Genomic DNA, 22809 nt, shown 5'->3' on the forward strand with positions numbered 1-22809 from the left:
TGAACCTCCGCTCGTGCCGGGACTAACCCCGTGTCTCATTGCTGGGCTAAATCCGTAGAATCATGTCGCTCAGTCACCGATTATTCTGCTCATATCTGACGAAGGTTTGGCAATCCTGGTTTCGGCCGTTGAGATCGAAGAATCATTCTGAAAAGGGAGGCTTGGCAGGACTAGTGACAAAATTGAACCGTGGGTCTGCCCAGGTTCGGTTGCCCCAAAAAGCGAAACCGACCCTTCCAGGCCCAATGATGATTCATCATGATGCAACCTCGAGGAATGCTCAAAACCCAAACCGTGGCCGCCACTCGTCGAATTTTGACCCAATCTTTGAAAAGGGCTTCTCGTCGTTACGTACCTCCTATCTCACAGGCTGGCAGATGGCATTCGCTGCCTGTATTATTTCATGCCCGATGGCGTGCCCCATCTGCTCAAAAATCCCCAATCTCGTCAGCTCTTGGCAGGGCCCGATTGTCCAATGAGCTCGTCTGAAGCCGATGCAAAATGCCAAGGTGCTGACCGGCGAAACTGTCATCCGAAGACGAACCCATCATCCCGAATTTCTGTGGGTCTTCCGTCGGGGTCTGGGACTGTCCGACAGCCCGCAAACCTTCCGCGCCGTGCCGCCTCCGTGCTCTCGGGAGGATGGTCGACGCAACGGGAAATCGTCCACGGCCGCGAAACCGCCCCAATTCCCGGGAACGGTCATCTCTCTCATGTCTCAGTCTTTCGTGCCTCGATCGAGCCAATGGCGAGGAGGGACCGGAGCTCTCGACTATGCTACAGTAAGCCATGCGGCCGTTCATTCTTACAAATGGATAATAAGTTCTCGGCCCAAGGCCAGGTGAGGCGAATCTCTTCGATCGATCGTCTCCTTTTCCATGATGCTCTAATCGACCAGAACAAGGAACGACCGACAAGTCCATCATGATCCTCCCGTCCGATCTTCGTAGGTCGGCTCGTCGGTTGGAGAATTCTCCAGCTTTAACAATAGTTAATTCGACGGTATTTCTTCGGTAATCCAACCCTGAGAACATTTAATCTATGACGAAGCCGATGCATGTGATGGGGGACCTCATATCTAGGAACGGCCTCGGGGCCAATGTACTTCCTAGAAAGCAATGGAATCTCTCCGGCGCGGGGGGCAACGACCCGTTGGTTGGCTTGCCACGGAGGTAAGGCTCGGGATTACCCGGTGTCAACTGCTCGGCCATAACAACGGTCCGAAATGGTGGCTCATTCCCGTCATTGTATGTAAGGCCGAGTTCTCTCCTCTAGGGCTTGGGCAAAACAACGTCGCTGCCCAGGGAAACAAAAGCCGGGTCAAGTCAGGCTCCTGCGGTTGCTATAAAATTTAGACGAGCCCTCAAAAACTTTGAGAGACCAACTTTATCAGTTCACATTCAGGCTTTCCGAGTTTGGCAATATGCTTTTAGCGCCGGGATGGGAGCAGGGAACCTACCAAACTGTTGATTTTCCGGAAGTTGAGGTTGGCAAGCTCCTCAACTCACGTTCGGAAATGACATCCATGAACTACTACCCCAACCGAAGTATGACGCTGTGTGTGCCGGCATGGCGGGGAGGAAGCGGCCCCACTTATACCGCACCGAATCGGCCCCACGTTGCGCCGTCCGGCGGGGCCCGGAGAAGGTGGAAACCATGTCCCGGGTCAACTCGCAACCTTGAAACACATCCCCCAGTTTACTATATCCAGGGCCGTATCCGTCCCCCAATATGTAGTTAACAAATGCATAAGGATGGGTATTACCACGTTCAGGGCCAAATCAGCTACTGCTCGGAAAGAAGTTTTCGGCCTCAACCATTACATAGGTAGGTACTTATTTCTACGTCCATTATTAGACCCTGCCCCGTAAATTCGCCAAAGGCCAAACCGTAGCATCTGGAGGCTATATACGTTGGCCGGTAGGAAATTGACGGCGACTCATGGGTCATGACGAGGAAGAACACTTGCCTTCAAGCGTACGTTGTATACCTACCTACACATCAAACCGAATCCCGCGGCACCACATCTAACGGGGGCCACCGCCCACTCGAGTTGGCTCAATGGTAACCGGGGGTGGCCCTCCGCCGGGCAGCGAGTTAACCCAGCTCCGACGGGAAGTCATCGGTTTGAGCTCCGCCCGGGGCAACTCCTCGGCGAAGGGGTTCCATCGAAGTCAGCCATCTCCGACGAGACGGGGCCGGTGAGCTTCCGGTAATTTTTATTAGTTGTACACACTTACTGCTTATTTATTCATAGCCGTGGGAGAAGAAATCGAGTAAAAGAACAATAGAAATTGAACCTACAAAGGCCGGGGGCTTCTACTTTCTTTTTCAAACGAGCGACAACATATATCAAAAGCAAAACACAACTACCAGGTTTTACTTTAGTTCTGGGCTTAAACTAACGCTTCCAACCCCAATTAAACTCAAAATCACATACAACAAACGCCGTTTAGAATCTGTGCATATCCTCTCCCAAGTCTACTCTGAAGACAACACCTATCGAGCTCTCATACAGTTGAAATGTCCCTCGCCAAATTACTTATCCAGTCCTCTGACCTCAATCTAAGCCAGCCAAGCATCATGTAACTCCTTGTAACTACCAGTTCCTTCGACAGGAACTTTGTTGGTGTCAGATGACAGCACAACAGCGAGCAGCCTAACCCACTCATCGGTGCGGTTAGTGAGCCTAGTAATGCCACAAACGTCAGCAACCAATAAACCCCCGCAAGTTTGGGGAAACGGACGCATGCATCATTCCTCGCTGGGCCACAACATCACCGGCATGGCACAAAGTCTCGACGGCCTCGCCGTAGGTAGCCTTCCCATCCATAACCTGGTAGGGCTCGGGCGCGGGTGTCATGAGGCTCAGCGTGCCGGAGATGAGCACCAGATAATCGGTCGATGTCGTCCGGTGCATTGTGCCCTCGGTGTTGGGCGCCAGGTCGATGTAGTACATGTGCAGCCCGCCCAGAAGCACGATACCCATGCCTGGGACCTTGTCCAGGGGCAGTTCGCCGCTTTAAAACAAAGAATTGTTAGATCATGATTCGCGTCGATATATTTCAGGGAGAAATGTGTTGCCACTCACTGGCCGTCATTGCTCGTGGGGATTTGCTTGCTGGTTGCTACCACAGAACGCATCAAGGTGCCGTCGAGGAGGGAATCAGTCGTCAGACTATCAATCTTGACCTCAACGCCAGGCTCGGCATACTCATCCCCAAGGCGGTTGGAGGGCAGCGTGAGGTTGGACGCTGTAATACGTCGGGGCGGTGCGAGGTTGTAGGAAGACATTCTGGCGATGGTGTAATGGTGGAGGTTGAGCTGTCAGGGGCTAGGAAGATGGTGAGGATGGCATGGAGTCGATCATGCTGAGGAGTGACGAGGAAGTGGTTTAAATACGGAAAGGAGTGCAATGATAATATTCACAATTTGGCCCATGCGATGCTTACCATTCAAACCAAATCTTCCGGGAAAATGTATCTGGGATATAAACTGGGATGACAAATGCGACCGCGATGTCCTTTATTATTCAGCGGCTATGAGTGGAACTGCGTATAGCTCCTGGAGTCGTTTACGCTTTCAGTCTGTGCCACATACCTTACCCAGATAGGCCGTAGCTCGTAGGATTGCGAGGCTCATCTACGGATTTTAGTTTCAAAATTGCGGATAAAACCTGTCTGTGATTTGTTGTTTGTAATCATTTGGGGGCCATTTCGCTCGCTCGCTCCCCGTGATTTCCAAAAGCATTCAGAAAGCGGCCTGGGATATCCGCAGGAGATAATCACTAGATTGTGTATGGATGGGCATGAAGGGGCTCAATAGAGAAAGCTGAAGTATTCGATGTCTACGAGGAAGTGTCAAGAAAGTTGATATTCTGCCGGAGACATGGGAGCTGTGCACCTACGGCCTCTCGCCCACACCAGACACCATCCACCGAACCCCGACCCGTACTTGTTCAGTCAGGGCCTTGAATCGACCTAGATACCCCCTGTCTTACGCCTCTCATTTCTACCTACAACACAAACGATTCGGTATTTACGATGACAGGCCCAGGTCCAGGAGGCGTGGAGACAGAAGGGTGCGGCGTCCCTATTGCAACTGGACATCTCAGGAGCCTTTGACACGGTCAACCACACCCGACTGCTAGCAACTTTGCGAGAAATGGGCTACCCGAGGTGGCTGGTCCTCTGGACGAGAGACTGGTTGACTGGTCGAGAGGCCACCCTTCTTTTCGACGGCAAGACGGCGGCACCGACGGCAATTCGGGCAGGGGTCCCCCAAGGCTCACCCCTTTCCCCTGTTCTCTTCATCCTCTATATTTCCTCATTATACAAGCAGCTAAAAGACGAGCACCCTCACTTGGCTATAACGGGGTTTGCGGATGACACCAACCTCCTGGTGTTTGGTCGAAACCCCGAGGCCAATGTCCGGCAACTGGAGGCGGCGTGGGAAACATGCATGCGATGGGCGGACAGTCGGGGGATGAAGTTTGCCCCGGAAAAGAGCGAACTGATCCATTTCAACAAGGGACGACGGCAGTGGACAAACCAGCTGGAACTCACTAACCCAGGGGGAGGCACCAGCCCCGTCAGACCGAAGGAGTCTGCCAGGTTCCTGGGAGTCTGGCTGGACCGGAAGCTCAACTGGAAAGCCCACCTTGCGGCGGTGGAGAAGAAGCTGAGGACCCAGAGCTATGCCCTGTCGAGGCTAGCGGCATCGACGTGGGGACTGGGTCTAGCCAAAGCGCGAGAAGTGTACACAAAGTGCATCCGGTCAGCGCTGGCCTATGGCGCATCGTCGTTCCACATTCCCACGGATGTGGGAGGCGAACCGGTGAAGAAAGGCATCACCAAGGCCCTCGGGAAGGCCCAGAACAAGAGCCTGAGGATTGTGGCGGGAGCCTTTAAGTCTACCCCCATCCGTAACCTCGAGACAGAGACGTGGGTACCACCGTTGGACTTATACCTAAACAAACGGCTTGCAGATTTCGAAAACCGACTCCAACAACCCGATCTGGACGACGGCCAAGGCGGCAAAAAGACGGCGGGGAGCGTTATCCTTACCGCCTGCCGCAAGATACAGCAGAGACTCAGCTCGAGGAGGGGCAACAGGGGCCGACCGCGAACCTTGAGACCTCAAGGGCCCACGGCGGTAGAGAGAGCCGCGGGCACGATCATGCGCTGGACGGGGGGAACCGTAGACACGGACAAGGCAGTAGAAGAGGCCTGGAGAGCGAGGTGGTTAAAGGAACGGGACGGCAGAGCAATCACCAGGCCGACGGACGACTTTGACCATCAGCGGGAGACGCTATTCCGGAACGAAACCCTAAGGAGGCATGACGGTCTCAGCAAGGCGAAAAGCTCACTGCTCATTCAAATCCGGACGGGAGCAATAGGCTTACGGGACTACTTGTTTACACGGGAAGTCCCGGAGGTTCTGACGCCTGCCTGCGAGTGTGGCGAGGGACGAGAGACTGCCGAACACCTGGTAGTGTGGTGTTTGGCCCCACCGTTGACTCGAAGATGGGAGAGAACTGGAATTCGGACACGACGGGACTTTTACTCAGTTCTACACGGTATCAATCCCACGACTGCACGGCTTGCGAGGAGGATCCTCGACTGGCTGATGGACTCGGGGAGGCTGCCGATGTACAGCTTGGCCAGGAGGCTCGAGCTGGAAACGGCGGCCTGAAGCGCCCCCGTTCGGAGGCCAGGAGGCCTCCTCTCTTTGTATACGTAGACTCACCAGAACGCATCGTTCCTTGATTGTTGGTAGGGGTTTTTCACCCGGCCCGGGAGGGCACGGTTTTCCTGTACACTAAATAGCAGAGGGTCCGGCACGCCCTAGGGCATAGCGGAGTATGAATAATAATATTTACGATGACAGCACCGTTGCTATTGGTTATGTTGTATTGAAAAGCGGTGTCTTCACACAAGCAGTCCAATGTAGGTTCTGCCAGGGCAAACTGGATATTTTTCCAGCAGCCACGGTCTAAAGCCGTTAAGAAAGTATAATAATTAGGCAGTCATAGATACTAACTTGATAGCTGGCATCGTTCCTTTGGCTCGGGCTGGGTAGCCCAAACGCACCACAGTGCCGGTTACTCAGGTCTTTCTCCTGCAGATACTACATGTGACAATAGGCAAAGTTCGGCCTAAGAAGGGTCAAACTCGGCCTTGGTATTGGTAGCACTAATAACCTACGGAGCCCCCGGGACGCTTCATAGCAGCAATTGTATGTTCTCCGCGGAAGCAAAGTCCAGTTTGCGAAATCCGAATGCCGAACTTGTCCGTGATCATGGTCATGTTGGCGTCAATCGTGAGGACTGGCACTAAACTACGAAAAGCTTGTTGGAGATCAAACCCTGCGGAGAACATGAGAACCTGGTTCCTCTAGAGAAGAACGACACCTCCATACGGTACAACATTACGTGGATTTGTGGATTCGGTGCTCCTCTTCGCTCCATTGCCGCCGTTCCTTACCCATATCGGGTACAAGCCCCTAGCCAGGTTTATCGTCAACCCTCGGTGACCTTTGGATTGTCTCGAGTCCCATGGAGCATGTTCACAACCCGGCCATGTCTCGGAAAGATGGCAGCAACTTTCATGCTCTCTCGACGACCGGAAAAAAAAGTGGAGTGGGCGGGGGGAGCAGCATCCATGGCTCACATGGGATTGAATCTCTCTACCGGGGCGGCACGGGGGCTGCACCAATGCCTGTTTCGAGCCTGCCCCGCATTAACGATCAAACAACGGGAGCTCGGTTGGCGGCAATCGGTCGTGCTTGGCTTGGGGTGGCTGCTTGGCATCTGCCTTCACCATCTCGAAAGCATCTCTCCTTGCTATCCTTTGTGCACATTGTCGCTCGCTCTTCGGTTACCGCATCTATCCCTCGAAGCCATCCTCATCCGCATCGAACCTATTGCGCAAAGCAAGCAGACTGACTGCATGGCGTGACGATGTGTCATGCCGCCAAACCCCGCTGAATCCCACCCGACCCAACTGCCAACCTCCCGCTATATCCGGTCGCTGCTGCATTGCTGCAACGCGATTGCTGGGCCTGCCGCGACCTAGACCTTGTTCACACCCGTGGACCTTGCATCAAGTAACTCGGTTGACAACACCACACCTACTATCCACCGAGGTCGCAGACACGCCCTTGTTTCGTGGACATACCGGCAGGGCCGAAAATAAATAAAAGGGTCGGCCTCCCTCTCAACCATCTGTCGCCCTCCCTTCGATCATCTTGTAAACCCTGTGCAGGTCCCTCGGTGATCCCCCCATCCCACCTCGCCCGGCCTGTTTACGTCACCGATTTCCCCCAAGGCCCAGACAACCGATCATCGCTTTACCTCGACCGTTTGCGTACCAACCTTCGGAATTTAATCCACGCCGCAGAACCCCGCTCTCGCCGATTCCCCTCGATCGGCGACGATTGCAAAGACGGTGGTACATTGAGGGGTATCGTATCGTGGCTATGGGGAATTCGAACACGAAAGAATCGCGCGCCGGCGACGGCAGCAGTCGCGCCCACCATGGCTACCCTGGCAGTGCTTCCCTGCAATCCGACAGAGCATCGAACCGGAGGAACCGAGTCAGTCGCGGAGATTTGGGGGGAATCCTAGGACTGGGGACTGGAGCCTCCCAATCAGAACCACCATACGAACGCCGCGAGACCAAACAAGAGCGGGAGGCACGGAGACTAGAGAGGGAACGGGTCGCGAGGATTGCAGAGAGAGAGCGGAGCATGAAGGAAGAGCACGTCGATGGGGGATACCTGGTCACCATGGGAACCTACACGAGCCCGGAGGACTTCAACAAGCCCATTGTCCGGCAACTCCAAGTGAGTGGCCCCTGTCATCCTGTTTGGGTCTGTGACATACTCACATCTTCTCTTTCTCTAGATTGAACGGAAGGTGGCCCCTTTCTGGCGAGGTTTGAACGACTTCGACGACCAGTGGACCGAACCACAAATCATCGCTGCCGCGCGGGGATTGCCCGTTCCCCCCGCTGACCAGATCCCCCCTGAGGACCTCATTCCACGGCCGCTCCCAACGAATCTCCGCACAGAGGGCTCTTCAAACCTAGACAACCTAACAATACCAATTACTGGCCGCTCGCCATCGACTGCCTCAGAACACGCCCCATCTAACCCAGGCTCGGCGCTACCATCCCCTGTTTCAGCCCAAGCCCCAAGAGCGAACTCTCCTTTCAAACCCCGTGGGAAAGCCATCGCTGCTGTTTTGGGCGGCGGAGGATCACGGAACGGTTCCACCACCGAGCTCATGCCCCGGGAAATCAATCTCCCACATGACCCCTTTGTCAATGGACAGCCTCTCGAAGTGTTCCTGTACAAGAACGCTACCGAATGCCCCATCTGCTTCTTGACCTTTCCGCCGTACTTAAACCACACGCGGTGCTGCGATCAGCCGATATGCAGCGAGTGCTTTGTCCAGATCAAGCGGCCAGACCCACACTTCCCGGAGGGTCACAATGAGAACGACCCGAATCACAATCCTGAGGAAACTGCAGGGCTCTTAGTCTCGGAGCCCGCGTGTTGCCCATACTGCACACAGCCCGACTTCGGCGTCACCTACGAGCCGCCCCCTTTTCGACGAGGCTTATCGTACAGCATGTCCTTGATAGCTGTAGGTGCCGCGAGCGCCGCCATGTCCTCGAGCAGTTCCGTGAACTCGGCCTCTCTCTCCCCGACCAACGCGTCCCCTAGCAATGGCACCGGCCGCCGGCGGAACCAATCCGTATCGGCCAGCAGCCCGAGCGTTATCTTAACGGATCGGATTCGGCCTGAGTGGGCGACAAAGTTACAGGCGGCGCGGGCTCATCTAGCAAGGAGAGCCGCTGCTGCAACGGCGCTGCACACTGCAGCATTCCTCGTGGGTGGTTCCGAGAACCGGGCGTTCCGCAGCCGGTTCGGGCGGAGAAACAATGGCGGGTCAGGATCCGCACTCCCTTCCCCTGGTGGAGTCAACCACGGCGAAGGCGAAAACGGAGATAGCGGGTCCGGAACCCCCTCGCAAAATGGCATGGACCAGAACTCTCGAGGAGAAACCGGGCGTGGCCGGCCTGGTGGCCACCACCGAGATCGCCTTGAGGATCTGGAAGAGATGATGCTTGCAGAAGCCGTCCGCTTGTCGCTCGCCGCTGAGGAGGAGCGCAAACGCAAGGTATCGAAAGAGGAGCGGAAAGAAGCGAAGAAGCGTGAGAAGGAGGAACGGAAAGCGGCCAAGGCGGCTGCGAAGCAAGCTGGGCCTTACGAGGGCGTCAGCGGTCGTAGCGGCCAGAGCTCTGCCAGTGGTAGTACCCTCAGTCTCCCCGGCTTGGGTTTTGGGAGGAAACGAGGCAATAGTGCTGCCAGCAATCTCCGAATCGAGGCCAGTGTTGCCAGCGCCATAGCAACGGCCGAATCTCCGGAAGCGAACCCAAAGGAAAAAGGGAAGGGTGTTGACCGTGCGGCTTCTACCCATGCGGAAGGTGCTCCTGCCGCCGCTACCGACCCGGCGGTGCCAGGAGGCTCGGCCAGTACATCAAGCCCACGCCCAGTTCCCCACCTCCCTGCCGGCCCGTCTCACCTCCGGCAGATGAGCAATGCCTCATCGGTCACGTCGTCAATCCTTGATAGCCAGCATGGCAGCTATACATCCCCCACCCATCTCCAGGATCCTCGCAGCAGTGGACTCAGTCTAGGGAGCCGATCCGGCGCCAGCGAGGACGGCGGTGACGTCGACCGAGACCGAGATCCATCCGCTAGCACAGAACCCATGTTCAACTTCAGGAGCCTAGCACAGGTGGTCGGCGTCAGCCTGGATGGGGAGAATGCAGGCAGGCGCCTCAGTCTGATTGAGGCCGAGAGGAGGGCCAGGGAGTCCGGAGAGACTGGATCGCAGGACGGCGCCGACTTCGGCGAGGTCGAAACCACCAAAACCGATACGGCTACTGACCACGCCGACGTAAACCCACCGGCCGAGGCCTCGGGTAGTCTGTCAGTGGACACTGCGATGGGGGGTCACATCAAGGGAAATCCAATTGCACAAAATGGGAGTGGTGAACAAGACGCACATGCTGCGTCTGACTCGTTGTCCCCACCAACAGTCACTATCACGCCCGAAACACCTGCTACAGACAGCGCCGATGATGAGCTGAAACAGCTCGGCTCTGAAGCGGCTGTGGAACCTGTGCATCGGTTGACCGAGTAGTGGCGCGGCATCTGATTTGATCACCTCGTTCCTATCACGGGGGCGAGAACTATCGCTCGTGGCGGAGGTTCAAGAGGAAGGAATGCTCTCGCAATCGCGGAGAGATCCAACCAGACACGAGTTCCGGGGGGGGGCAAAGGACAGCTTGGGCGTTCCAGCGACGGAAGCTCAAATTTAGCGGCCCACGGTGGTTATTGAGCGTGCTCCTGGTGCCAGAAAGCAGCGGAAGTCTTGTTCTCCACTACATTCCCTCTTTCTTCAACCCTAACCCCCTTCCTTGTTTGCTTTTTTTTTTGTCTTTCTCCTTTCCTAAGTTCAAGTCCAGCATTTCTCCAAGACATTATCGGTACGTACAAAGGAGGTATCAGGCGCGGTGAGGCGACGATGGGAAATTGAGGCTACGACATGGGAGATGGAACGGAGTCTGGAGCAACTGGCGCTTGAGGTGGTACTACTTGATTATGTTTTAGAAATCGAATAGCGATCTGGTTACCGCGCAGTTATTGCCCGTGACGAGCCATGACCAGTGCTACCTGGTGCTGGCCGTGGACTGGGTGCCTTGTTTCGCCTTCTCGAACGCGGCAATTATACCGTCATTCGGAGTAATTCCCCGATCAGCTTCCTGCCTCGTGTTTACAAAACCAGGTCCTGGGCTGTCCCAAGTATAATCCAGCCACGATCCCAAGGCAGGCCATAATTCGTTCCTGACCAGGCTCAGTACCTTTTCCTGGCGTGCTGGACCATACACCTCATCGCTGCCACCAAGCGCAAGGCTGGCGAGGACGCCACGCCATTCTGCGACGGTCTCTTCCAGTTCCCCAATAGTCGTCACACCACAGACAGTAACGCCAACCTTCTGGGGACCGACGCCCGGGGCTGCGATGTCAACCCCCAAGCCAGCCGCCGCCGCAATCCGCGCCCACTCGGCTATCGCCCAACGAATTGCCACCGATTCCAGGCGCTCGCCTACCGCAGCCGACAGTTCCGCAAGCTTCTTACAAGCTATGCGCAGCTCCGGTGGCGAGGGATGCCAGTGCACCAACAGAGAATCCGTCTTATCACTAGGCGGATCTGCCGGTATCCCCCGACTCGTCAACAAGCCCATGCCAAGTATACTAGCATTCAGCACGACATCCACGCCCGCCTTCTTGAACCTCGCCAACGGCGACGACTCCGACTCCACCACCTCCACCTCCTCCCCCCCCACCCACGGCAGCCCCAACGCCCGATTCTGCACCGTAAAATGCCCATAACTCAGCACCGCATCCAGCGGCTCGCCCGTCTCGGCCTGCACCATCTCCGCCAGGGCACACAGCGTATCCACGGGAAACCCGCTGATGCCCACGTAGCGCACGAGTCCTTCCTCGTCGCGCAGCCGCCGCAGCTCGCGCACCGCCGCCAGCACCTCGCCCGCCGTCACGAACTCCACGTCGTGCATGTACACGAGGTCGAGGTAGGGCGTGTGCAGCCGCTGCAGGCTGCGCAGGACTGAGTAGCGGATCCAGGAGGGGGTGTAGTCGAAGGAGGTGGGGGCGAGGCGTCCGGCTTTGGTGATGAGGAAGAAGCTGGAGCGGGGGAGGGGGACGGTGGGGGTGGTGGTGGTGGTATTGTTGGTGGTGGTGGTGGGGTTCATCAGGTCGTTGAGGGCGGTGCCGAGGAGGGTTTCGGAGGGCCCGTAGTAGGGGCTCGTGTCGAAGGCATTGACGCCGAGGGAGAGGGCCCGGGCGATGATGTCGCGGTAGGGCATCGAGTGCGGGTCTGAGACATATTGGGTGTTGAAGGTCGCCGTGCCGAGGACTAGGGGCGAAAGCACGGTGTGGAGCGGTGGGCGGGACGGGTTCTTTGGCTCGGCCATGCTGGCGGGTGATGGTTGACTTGTGAGTATCGCTATCCCCGCTGACCTTCGATCAATGAAAGAAGGGTCGGAAGGAAAACCGGGGCATTCATCGCCGGCTTCGTCGGCGGTTTGTCTCGAGTTTTTGGCGGGGTCGCAATCCGAAGCGGGGTATCGCGGGCCAGGCCGAGTCCAAGGGACAGGCCGACCTTCCTTGCTACCTGCCTAGGTAGATACCTTCCTCCGGCGCATTATTGGGGTAAGATAAGCTACAGTTCTCGCCAATGCATGATGCGAAGATGAAATCGCGAATTCGTATGACGAGCGAGGCTCCGGCAGGATACGGTGGCACAATCTTCTCAATTGGACTTTGCTCCGTCCCAGATCGCCAGGGGCCTTGTTTCTTGTACATGGGAAGTGCTGAAATGTGGGGGCCATGTTCGGAATAAGGTTCAGAGCATCCGCCTTGGCAATGGAGACCTCCAAGGCCTGGGCGAAGATCGTCTTGAGATCGTCTCACCGGCTCGGCCTCTCTTCACAACTCCCCGAAAGGGAAACCGACTGTTGAGAACAACGCACCCAATGCCAATCCTCTCCTCAACCGCCGTTTATCTATTATCATTTTTTTGTCGGATTTTATCGCCCCGACCTCTTCTGACCTCATTCTCTCCGATGAAATAGGGAACTGCGCAAACCAATGGGCCATCGTCTTCAAACACGATACTAAGCGCACATCTAACTTTCATTTTTCCCTCTCTTTTTGGGCCCAAGACCGGGGGATGGCTCAGGATAGTGCCAAGCGTAACCCGTTTTCCCATGTTACACACCATAGAGTTCTGCGAGAGCCGCATGGGTACATCATCTCTAAGTTCTCAACCAGAACACCACTGATGTTTTGGCGCGATGAAAAGAGAGCAAACGACTTACTTACACGTACATCTCCCAAGAAGAACTCTTTCGTGCTCTCCCATATTATTCAAGTATCCACGGATACCGCTGATGCTCAAAATCACATCGCCTTCTACGATTGAAACGAACCGTGGGGGTTTGTGTTGAAAATGTCCGGCCTGTACCTCTCCACCACGATGCCCTCATGCTCGGTCTGGCAGACAATCATGCCCCAATTCTGTCTCCTCTGCTGTGCCAAGCGTCAGGATCTGGCTGCCCCTTGCATCGGTACGAAGAATGTCTTTCCAATGTCGTCTTCCTTGTCGAATCAGGTTTAGGCTAAAGAGACCGTCCTCTTTCAACTGTGGTATAAGCCCCCTCGGCCTGCCCTGTTTTTGGATCTATGCTGATCTCTAACCAGAACCCGCATGACTCTCCCGTTCCCTCCGTTTAATATCTCACCGCACCCCGCAATCATTTATTCCTAAACACCTTGCTTTAACCCTTCCAATCAAGGCTCCGGATCATCACCTGCCAACACCGGCACCGAATTTCTCCACGTCCTTCCATGCGTCTCCGCGCTTCTCTCTGGAAATGATGACCACTCCGGGGCCACTGGCGTGCCTTCCGGCAGTCAATGAGGTGCGGCCTCACAACAACGCCCGCTGGATCGGCCAACCAGAACCTACCAAAAACAGATGACCAGATCGTCCCCTTGCGAGCTGCGACCTTGCCGAAAGGGCCCGCATTGGGCTTGGCTTTAAACATCGAACTACTGCTACCCGGATCCTAACCATGCTTCATTCATTTGCCCGTCGGCCGCTTCGTGCCGGGGTACCTGTCCAGCGAGGAGCCTCACTCCGGCTTGGGTCGTTCCTTACGGCATGCCGCATATTAGGAATGTTCCACTCCGGATTTGCGGAATGATGTGCGCCACGGCGTGAGCCAGGAACCCAGACCCTGGGTGATAAGCCCCCGGCAGGCCGTTATTGCAGTTCCCCCGGGTCGAGTCCTATATAAGAAATCTCCCCCTCCTGGTGGCCAGTCTGCGGTCCCGCTCTCACGTCACACTTGGTTAGAAGGCCTGTTACAGAAATACAGGTTCAAAATGCATCTCCTTCAGAGTCTTGCGCGTGTGGCGGGCTTCATGGGCCTTGGTATGATACCCCTCCACCGCCTCATTGCATCGGCGAGACTGACATAACCCTCTGTGTTCTAGCCCGGAGGCAGTTTGATCCCGACTCTACTCCCTTTGAGGACGCGGAGACCGGCTTGACCTTCGCCTCGTACACCAGTGACCGTGGTATTATCTTCCGTGTGGCTATCCCTGACCCTGTCCCCGAGGACAAGATTTTCGACACAGTTCTCCAGATTGTAGCGCCCGCAGACGTTGGCTGGGCCGGATTCGCCTGGGGAGGCCACATGACATACAACCCCCTCGCCATTGGGTGGGCGGACGGGGCCGGTAGCGTCGTCTTGTCGTCGCGGATCGCTTAGTACGTTGTCCCCCAAGGATTACTTCCAACCCCCGATATATCGCAAGCACTAACCACCACCCAACAGCGGCTACTTCAGCCCCCCGGAGAACCCGGATGCGCAGTACACCGTCCTCGAGACCGGCACGCACGCCAACGAGACCCACTGGCAAGTCACGGCCAAGTGCACCGGGTGCTCGAGGTGGGGCGACGACGACATGGGCTACACCGAAATCGACCCCTCGGCCCAGACCACGGTGGCCTTTGCCTACTCCGATACTCCCGTTGACACCCCCGCCGACCCGGCGAGCAACTTTGGCATTCACGACAGCCTGGGTCACCCCATCTACGACCTGGCTACCGGCAAGAACGCCGACTTTGCTGAGAAGGTGGCGGCCCTCTAAGGGTGATCTATGTCTTTGTATCTTAGGATGTTTGCTCGCTTGGTAACGTCAGGGAAATGGACATAGGTTAGCGCAAAATGGGGACGTATCAAATAGAGGTGTAGGTTTACATCCCACGCTGGAACCGTGATAATGAATTCGCTTTTGCCTCGACTTTGAATTTCTATTCAATGACCCAGCTAGAGCAAGATACATTTACTTGTATCTTAGATACCCATACCCAACGATATGAGTTTTCCTGGGACAAAGAATGATCAATTGGGGTCACTTTCATCCTACAAGCATGAGCCTTCATGGGTTGTTTAGAACAACCTCATAAATATATGTAAGGTACATAGTAGTTAGCAACCTTACACACGGCTCGGTGAAGCTCTGCCGAAACTCGGTGACGGATGGGACGAGCTCAGCAGACGGTGTTCTTGGCGCGTGCGTCATCACATTAAAGGCTTCCTGAGTGTGTGAGCTCCCAGTCGAATGGTGCCTCTCTAGATTGGTCCAGACCTGCGTCCCGTCCCATGCTCCTGCAAGTCGAATTCTCCGAAACGCTCTCTCCCGTCTGGTCCTGATGAATTCATGTTGGTAATATAGTACCCTCGCTGCTCAACCACTCGCCCTTGGTGTTTCTTCACATTTGCTAAAACCTCCGTTGGAAACGTTAGTGAGTGATTCAATAAAGCCGGCTTTGCTGGCGACCATGGCCCCAGCTATCGCCCAATTGGGTTCACCAGGCCAATTGCCACTGTTGGCTTGTGTAGCTGGCTCGGTGGGGAGATACAGAACTGCCCTGTGAGGGGAGGGGGGCCATGTTACATCCATGTGCCCTAGTCGTCGGCAGTTAAAGTGCCGCCTCCCACCAATGCTGATGCAACCCCCCCGTGCGAGGGTTGCAACGAGCAGCTTTAGTCTTTCCTATTCCAATTGGCTTCTGTGTCCCTTGCGCATCATGTCGAGAGGGAGAAAGTCATTGTTGTTTCTGCCCTTCTCATGTCTCCTGATTCGGCGAGTTGCTAAACCGCCGTAATAATACAGCAAACGAATCTTGAAGCCATAATTACAGTACTCACCGAACACGATCCACGACTCCACGTTCACGCAAACTATAAGCTCGAGGCAGTGCAGGCGTCCCGAAAATATCACACCGAGTCATGACAACAGCTAGCTTCTCGAAGGCTTACTGGCGCCTTCACTCGTTCTGTTTGATTCTAGCCTTGGGATCTTTTGTTTGGGGGTAATAACACATCCTACCTGCCCAACATACCTACATTCATCCAGCACGGCCAACATCTTAAGCTTCGGCGCCTAACTATGGCATCCCTTTTAGCTTTTCATTACCTCAGATCTAACAGTATACTCTGCCAGATACAATGTTGGCGTCTTAGCATCCGTGCTCGTCCACCCGGGCTTCAGAGAAACCCTGCACACGCCCGATGCACCGCGAAGCGGCCTCATCACGGCCATCTACTATCTCGGTTCCTGGCTGAGCTACGTGTTCTTCGCGCACCCCGCTGCTGACAGACTAGGTCGCCGCTACGCTGCTCTTGTAGGTATGGCCGTCATATGCCTTGGTCAGGCACTTCAGACTGGTGCCTTTGGGTCGCACGCGCTAGGCATGGTCATTGCGGGCCGCATCGTTGCTGGCATGGGGACGGCCATAATATCTACGAGTGTCCCGCTCTACCAAAGGCAAGTTGCCTTGCTATCACGGAGGCAAGGTTTCGGTGCTGACATGTTGGCATCGCAGTGAGATAGCCCCTGCAAAACAACGTGGCAGATACGTCGTCTTGAACCACGTTGGTTTTGTTGCAGGTCTTGCCACAGGATTTTGGTCGGTGACATCTTCGGTGCGGAAAAGGTTGGGCGACTGTCGTACTGACGGCGCTATAGGGTCGGATATGCCATGACTTTCTGGGACAACGATCGTGGTCTGTCCGTGGGATGGCGGTTCTCCCTCGGTGCTTCGTTTATTCCAGCCCTGTTCTTTATGGGTGCGCTTCCGTTCATGCGCGAGTCGTAAGTACAGCCCTACGGCGTCACCAGCTCAAACGCTAGCTTGCTCACTTACAACCCTTTTTACCCCATCAGTCCTCGATGGCTCGTCGAGCATGGAAAGACTGAGGAGGCCTTTGAAACTCTTCAGTTCTACCGTGAAGGATATTGCACCTCGGATGAAGTCCGGACAGAACTCTCTGATATCGAACGTTCCGTCGCCGTATTTAGGATTTCCGGCCTCACATGGGTCTCACTGTTCACCAATCGCAGCCTCTTTGCGCGTCTATGGCGAGCAGCGCTGCTGCAGTTCATGGCCCAAATGTGCGGCGCTATTGCCATGAAATACTACCTCCCATCACTGTTCAAGGCTTTGGGTTTCAGCCATCGCGTGTCTCTGCTTGCCGGTGGTATCGAAAGCACCCTTAAGACCGGCTGTGCCGTCGTCGAAGTGCTCATCATCGACAGAGTCGGTCGCCGCCTCACCCTTATTGCTGGAGCCATCGTCATGGCGTTTGCCCTGTTGGTAAGTCAGCTCACGCCTGAAGCATATGGTTACGTGTCCATTTCAGACCTCATGCTCATTCATGCTTACCTAACCTAAGATCAACGGAGCACTGCCCCTGGCTTACCCCAACAACATAAACAGAGCGGCGGACTACACCTGTGTCGTGTTCATTTTCATCTACGCGCTGGGGTTCAGCATAGGCTTTGGCCCTGCCGCCTGGGTTTACGGCTCCGAGGTATGGGAGGCCAATAACAAACAAAGCCCCTATTTGCGAGAACAACGGACTGATATAATCCCCAGATCTTCCCCACCGCTGTGCGAGCCCGCGGGTTGAGCCTGGCCGCCAGTTGCGGTGCCGCAGGGGCCATCATCGTTGCACAAATATGGCCCGTTGGCATCGCCAACATCGGTTCCAAGATTTACTTTTTCTTCATGGCGATCAACTTGGTCAGCGTGCCTATCATTTATTTGCTCTATCCTGAGACTAAGGGGCGGCCGCTTGAGGAAATGGATGCCCTCTTTGGAGTGGCCCCTAGCATTTCTACTGATGATCTTCTTGCTGATAGTGAAGACTTCGATCACCCCAGGGGGTAATACTCAAGACTAGCATTAGAGCAGGTGGGTATGTACCGAAGGGAGACAATTATAGACCTGCGATGCTTCATCTCTAACCATAAATCTTGACAACTGATAACCACGAATATTCAAAAGGTGAGGCGATTGTTGGACTTCTTATAAGGAACAACCAGATACTACCAGGTTAAATTCCCGCTCGTTGCATCCAACCTGAGATTGATCGACTAAGGGCCCAAGATAGCTCCCAACCATAAATACTGTTTTCCCCTTAGAGATACGATCCTTCCACGAGGAAGGCCACAGTATATTTGCTGTGCCGGAGCACGGCATCCCACATGATAGTCGAGTAGGCCTTGTCGTCGAGGTTAGCCCGCATTCAAAATAGCACTTCTAGCATGTGATGGTCTGTAACTTACATCACCGGAAGAGTGGATGTACGGCGAGGAATCATCCATCTTGTCCTCGCAAGCATAAGCCGCCGCTAGCGAAGTCAGTTGTCAATAATTTATTCAACTCCATGAATGAATGGACAAACGTACGGAATCCGTTCGCCCTCGCTGAGGCGTGGTCCGAGCATCCATATCCGCACGCATCACTGGTAGTCGCGCCAATGTAAGCGGTCGCAACGACCCGGGCATAGGCTGTCAGAGCCGAGTCGACGTAGTCTGTGTAGATCGAGATCTTCCCGCTGGGCGAGTAGCCCGTCATATCCTGGTTGAGGACGGCGAGCACTGTCTTCCCGGCCGACTTGTAACTGGAGAAGACATCTTGGGAGCCGAGCAGGCCACCCTCCTCGCCCGCGTAGAAGTGGAACTCGAGCGTGTTCTTCGGCTTGAATCCGGCGTTGGCCAGGACGCGCAGGGATTCGAGAAGAACCACGACGCCGGAGCCGTTGTCATCCGCTCCGGGGCCCCGCGCGCTGGAAGAGCCGCCGGTGGAGTCGTAATGAGCCGAGACAATGACTACCATCAGCCGTTACCGTCAGGTTAGCGAATCCGCTCTCAGTTCAAATCCTTTGTGGAGCGAGCAGATAATCACCTAAGTTCGCTGTGGTGCCGGGGACTTTTGCAATGATGGACGGCTGATTGAAGGAATGGGTGAATTGGGTAACAGTGATGGCCGAGTTCTTTGCGGCAATGCTCTTGACTGTGCTAAAGAGCCACGCCCCTGCCTGAGTGCCGTATGAGCTTCGGTAATAGCGGTTGTAGAAACTGTGGGCGAAGGTGAAGGATCAGTAAAACAACATCACCGTTATTCTATTCAGCTCCCTAGCCGGTAGGGTGCAGCAGCAACACACTTACTCGGTCAAGCTCTTCAGCCAGCTCTTTGGCTCAGTGACTGAAACCTTCTCTAAAAGGGGGTTCGCCTCTTCCTTGTGGCTGACGCTGGAAGGATAGCTGACAGCTTGCGCTGAGAAGACTTTCTCCTGGGTGTCAGCGGTAGCCAGTGCGGTGAGCACCTCAGCGTCCGTAATGTCGGTGATGTCAACAAAGCCAATGCCGTTGGACTTGTAGTCTCTGATCTTCTGCTCTTCCGTGACCCATTTGCCGGGATCCTCAGGGGAGGTCTTGATGAGACGTAGACCAGTGTCTGCCCCTTGCGACTCAACGGCAGGTGCAGCGACAACTGATGACACTGAACCGGCCAGAAGAGCGAGAGCCACCGGGAGATGCATGATTGGCCGTTAAAGCGTAGCTTAGGGGGCCAGGGTAGGTAGCAATGATAAGGATAATGACTGAGTCGTGCACCAACAAACACTATTACTACATATGTAGTTCACAGCGACTTCTTATACCCCTCGACCGTAAAGGGGCCCGCCCTGCTTGCCCAAGTAGTGGATTTGAAACAGACTTTCCGTTTTCTTCCACATGCGATGTTCGGTGTGCTCCGCCGGGGAGTATTTCCGCATCGAGTAGCTTGCTTGGGTGACCCCCATGGACACTACCTCGATCAGGCAGGTACATGATCATGGATACCAAGACCGCTATCTTCCGACTGTCGATCCCCGGGCCGCAGATGCAAATCGATCTCGCCTTTACAACTGCCGGAAACAGACTAGGGGTGTTAACCTCGCCTACCGGCCACCTATAGCAGACGGACCAACCAGGACTCGAATGCTCGACGAGTAAAATAATGCTGCACGAAAATACATGTGGTTGAAGAGGTATAAGATGCTTGGCACCCCTGATCATCTTGGCACCCCCATCATTCCAGCGAGCTAGAATCGTCGGAGAAGACTCACCAAGACGGCCTAGTCATGTTAGGCAGGTAACATATATGCATGATATATCTCGCGTAGCGCGGGATTATTGTGTCTCTGAACGTGCGAGCCCCCCATTTGATCTCGATCTCACTCGTAACCGACATTATTTGGAGACTACCTACGTTGACTTCTTGATGGGTAAGTTGAGTGTGGAATAAGTAGGTAGCATCACCGCCCTGTACCAATCCGGGGCACAGCAGCAGAACAACTCAGCATCACAACTTCCGGGCTCACTCTTAGTGAACGCAGGCGATACTTCGAGTATTGATTTTCCAGTTTTAAGGTCTGGTTATAGCGAATGCACTAGGTTTTCCATTTCTACCCTACTAACCAAACTTAAGCTGTGTAGAGTTCAACAGCATCAAAGATCTAACCCGAGGGCGGACTGGTTAGAGACATCCTAGTTACGGCACAGTAAGGGGGGGAGACTCACGAAGTTGGGGCTCAGGAACGTCGCGCCGCTGCTACCAGAGACCGAGCTGATCGTTATGGTGTTGCTGCCGGCGACGAGCGTACCGGCAGGGACATTGACGGTATAGACCTCGCCGTTCCCGCGGTATGCACCCCGCGTCACACCGCGGCTATCGATCTTGGGCGGCGCCGACGGGATGGGCCCGCTCCAGCTGTTGACAACCGCCTGGGGGCGGCTCCCGGCGAAGCTCAGAGTCGTGGCGATGCGCAGCGTGGCCGCTCCGGGGGCGCTGGCCAGGTTGAAGCGGATCGTCACGGGGTTGTTAACCGAGTTGAAGAGGGCCATAGGGAAGTCCGAGAGCTGTGAGCTGCCCACCGTGTAGGTGAGGGGACCCCAGCTTGCCATGCGGCTGTCGCTCGGGTGCATCCGAAGGAACTTGTCGGCGTTGCGGAATCCGGTCGGTTGGCCGTCATACTCGCCAATTTGGAACAGCGTCTTCCGCGATGTGTTAAAAGTGCCGGCAATGTTCTGAGTCGCGGTTCTGCCGGATGAGACAGTGACGGTGCCGGTGGCAATCTTGAACTCGCCCTGGTATAGAACCATCGTGTACGTGCCCGGCTTCATCAACGGCGAGGTGAACCCACCGTTGGACGACGTCTTCGCCCAATATTGAGCCGCGTTGTTGTACCAATGGACCACGCCCTGGAGGCCGCTCTGCACACCACTCGCAGTCCCCTGCACGGTTCCGCGGTTAGAAGCCGGTACATATCCGGTGACAGACACCTCCCCAAACCAAGAAACATCGAGGCTCTTGACGCTCGGGATCCCGGAGCGCGAGAACTGCATGGCGTAAGGTCCATGTAACCCCATACGATATGCCTCGGTCTGCACATGACCACTGTTCATGTAGTTGTAAAGGTTGGTGGACGCCCCCGCGTTGTTGGAGTCAATGTCGCGGAAGAAGGGACCTCCAGAGGAGGACTCTTGTTGGGGGGTCATGATACAGACGTGCATCAAGTCGCTGCCACCGTACACGCAATGGGAGTCCTCGTCGATGAATCGTGTGGACGAGTAGAACTTGGATCGTGTCTGCCCATTGACCACAAAGACGTCGGAACCCTCGACGGTCGAGCTAGCGCCGTTCGTGTTCGAGACCTCGCCATAGGGGTGTTCGCCAGGCAGCTTGTCAGGTAGCAGACGGGCGATGAATCGCAACTCTCCTATCGACGGCTGAGCAGTGATGTAGGTCGCCAGATAGATAATGCTCTCGCCCTCCCGGACCACCATATAGTGCGTCAGGGTGGACGTCACACATGTCACCTTGATGTACCGGGACGATCCGCTAATCTGGCTGATTGAAACAGTGGCCGAGCCCAAGCCAGAGCCGATGTGGGTGCCAGTGCTGCCATACTGAAGCTCGGTTCCACGGTATTTGATGGATTTGATGTCGCAATTCGACTGGCTTACGGAGAACACCAACGGGTTGGCGGAGCCGGCATCGACAACATAGTTGCCGCCAGACGAGGTATAGCCGAAAGCACCAAGCACACTGGGCGCGAAGACGGAGACGGACAGGGCGAGCAAACGGATCATGGATCGGACCGCCATCTTGGGCGTTCAAACACCCAGAGAGGAGCAAAGGAAAGTGGCCGAGGCGAGACGTGCTTTGGTCTGGACGGCAACAACAACATCTTGAGTATTCTTCCATAACCGCGGGCACCAAGCATACCTATAAATAGTGGTTGGATAATGGGCCTGCCATCTCGGCATTCCGAGTTCAAGGAGAGAGCGCTGCCGCGCCAATAACATGTAAATCATGCGATTGGAGGAATTGTACCTGGACCCCGGAATCCAGGTCGCAGTCAGCCACCCGAGGTAGCATCCAGCGGGGTGCAAGCCATCCATGGGGACTCTGGTGCGTTTTGAATCTGCCAAGACGGTGGCCGTGGTGCCCCCTAGGGTCCCGCTACGCCAGGAGCAGAACACCAAACAGGGACATCCACCGAGAAACACCGTTGCCGGAATCGGTTACGGAAGTATGATATGGTGGTGCGGCTCGGTTCTCGGAATAAGGAAAGACGAGAGAAGGTGAGGACGGAGTCAGTTTTTGGTTATTCCAATGTTCGACACGCCGCATAATAAATACATGTGGTCATGGGGAGCAAAGCAACTCTGACGAAATGCTACTGGAGTACTGGATCTTGAAAAGGGTTTGTGAGGAGTCAAGTAGTCTGTCTCGAAGATTAA

General features: G+C 55.3%; 8 protein-coding genes across 8 annotated transcripts; 3 read left to right on the forward strand and 5 right to left on the reverse strand.

The window, feature by feature from the left end:
• Positions 1 to 178: 178 nt before the first annotated feature.
• F5144DRAFT_386336 (uncharacterized protein) lies at positions 179 to 1228 on the reverse strand. The gene has a single exon (XM_066784674.1). The coding sequence runs from the start codon at positions 1032 to 1034 to the stop codon at positions 429 to 431; it is 606 nt and encodes a 201-aa protein (XP_066638795.1). The 5' UTR covers positions 1035 to 1228; the 3' UTR covers positions 179 to 428.
• Positions 1229 to 2552: 1324 nt separating this feature from the next.
• On the reverse strand, positions 2553 to 3425 carry F5144DRAFT_633492 (uncharacterized protein). The gene is made up of 3 exons (XM_066792545.1): positions 3092 to 3425; positions 2748 to 3020; positions 2553 to 2689 (listed from the first exon to the last, which is right to left on the reverse strand). The coding sequence occupies exons 1-3, from the start codon at positions 3292 to 3294 to the stop codon at positions 2566 to 2568; spliced, it is 600 nt and encodes a 199-aa protein (XP_066638796.1). The 5' UTR covers positions 3295 to 3425; the 3' UTR covers positions 2553 to 2565.
• A 3794-nt stretch (positions 3426 to 7219) lies between these two features.
• F5144DRAFT_386480 (uncharacterized protein) lies at positions 7220 to 10523 on the forward strand. Its single transcript, XM_066784677.1, has 2 exons — positions 7220 to 7845; positions 7907 to 10523. The coding sequence occupies exons 1-2, from the start codon at positions 7480 to 7482 to the stop codon at positions 10214 to 10216; spliced, it is 2676 nt and encodes an 891-aa protein (XP_066638797.1). The 5' UTR covers positions 7220 to 7479; the 3' UTR covers positions 10217 to 10523.
• Positions 10524 to 10694: 171 nt separating this feature from the next.
• F5144DRAFT_585834 (Aldo/keto reductase family-domain-containing protein) lies at positions 10695 to 12438 on the reverse strand. The gene has a single exon (XM_066789719.1). It carries the CDS (start codon positions 12069 to 12071, stop codon positions 10746 to 10748), a length of 1326 nt encoding a protein of 441 aa, XP_066638798.1. The 5' UTR covers positions 12072 to 12438; the 3' UTR covers positions 10695 to 10745.
• A 1438-nt stretch (positions 12439 to 13876) lies between these two features.
• Positions 13877 to 14841, forward strand: F5144DRAFT_386456 (uncharacterized protein). Its single transcript, XM_066784676.1, has 3 exons — positions 13877 to 14095; positions 14158 to 14434; positions 14502 to 14841. The coding sequence occupies exons 1-3, from the start codon at positions 14047 to 14049 to the stop codon at positions 14815 to 14817; spliced, it is 642 nt and encodes a 213-aa protein (XP_066638799.1). The 5' UTR covers positions 13877 to 14046; the 3' UTR covers positions 14818 to 14841.
• A 957-nt stretch (positions 14842 to 15798) lies between these two features.
• F5144DRAFT_386550 (general substrate transporter) lies at positions 15799 to 17974 on the forward strand. The gene is made up of 7 exons (XM_066784678.1): positions 15799 to 16045; positions 16177 to 16500; positions 16559 to 16642; positions 16702 to 16827; positions 16900 to 17329; positions 17409 to 17546; positions 17612 to 17974. The coding sequence occupies exons 1-7, from the start codon at positions 15963 to 15965 to the stop codon at positions 17903 to 17905; spliced, it is 1479 nt and encodes a 492-aa protein (XP_066638800.1). The 5' UTR covers positions 15799 to 15962; the 3' UTR covers positions 17906 to 17974.
• Positions 17975 to 18155: 181 nt separating this feature from the next.
• F5144DRAFT_498638 (uncharacterized protein) lies at positions 18156 to 19562 on the reverse strand (the record flags this gene model as incomplete). The annotated part of the gene is made up of 5 exons (XM_066786282.1): positions 18156 to 18239; positions 18304 to 18368; positions 18427 to 18849; positions 18926 to 19098; positions 19189 to 19562. 5 exons carry the CDS (start codon positions 19560 to 19562, stop codon positions 18156 to 18158), a joined length of 1119 nt encoding a protein of 372 aa, XP_066638801.1.
• Positions 19563 to 20423: 861 nt separating this feature from the next.
• Positions 20424 to 22385, reverse strand: F5144DRAFT_585846 (Rhamnogalacturonase B, N-terminal-domain-containing protein). Its single transcript, XM_066789720.1, has 2 exons — positions 20584 to 22385; positions 20424 to 20519 (listed from the first exon to the last, which is right to left on the reverse strand). Exons 1-2 carry the CDS (start codon positions 22168 to 22170, stop codon positions 20487 to 20489), a joined length of 1620 nt encoding a protein of 539 aa, XP_066638802.1. The 5' UTR covers positions 22171 to 22385; the 3' UTR covers positions 20424 to 20486.
• Between the last annotated feature and the right edge of the window lie 424 nt (positions 22386 to 22809).

Source organism: Chaetomium tenue (assembly GCF_020726465.1).
Source record: "Chaetomium tenue strain MPI-SDFR-AT-0079 chromosome Unknown F5144scaffold_7, whole genome shotgun sequence".
In the NCBI taxonomy this organism is placed as follows: Eukaryota; Fungi; Ascomycota; class Sordariomycetes; order Sordariales; family Chaetomiaceae; genus Chaetomium; species Chaetomium tenue.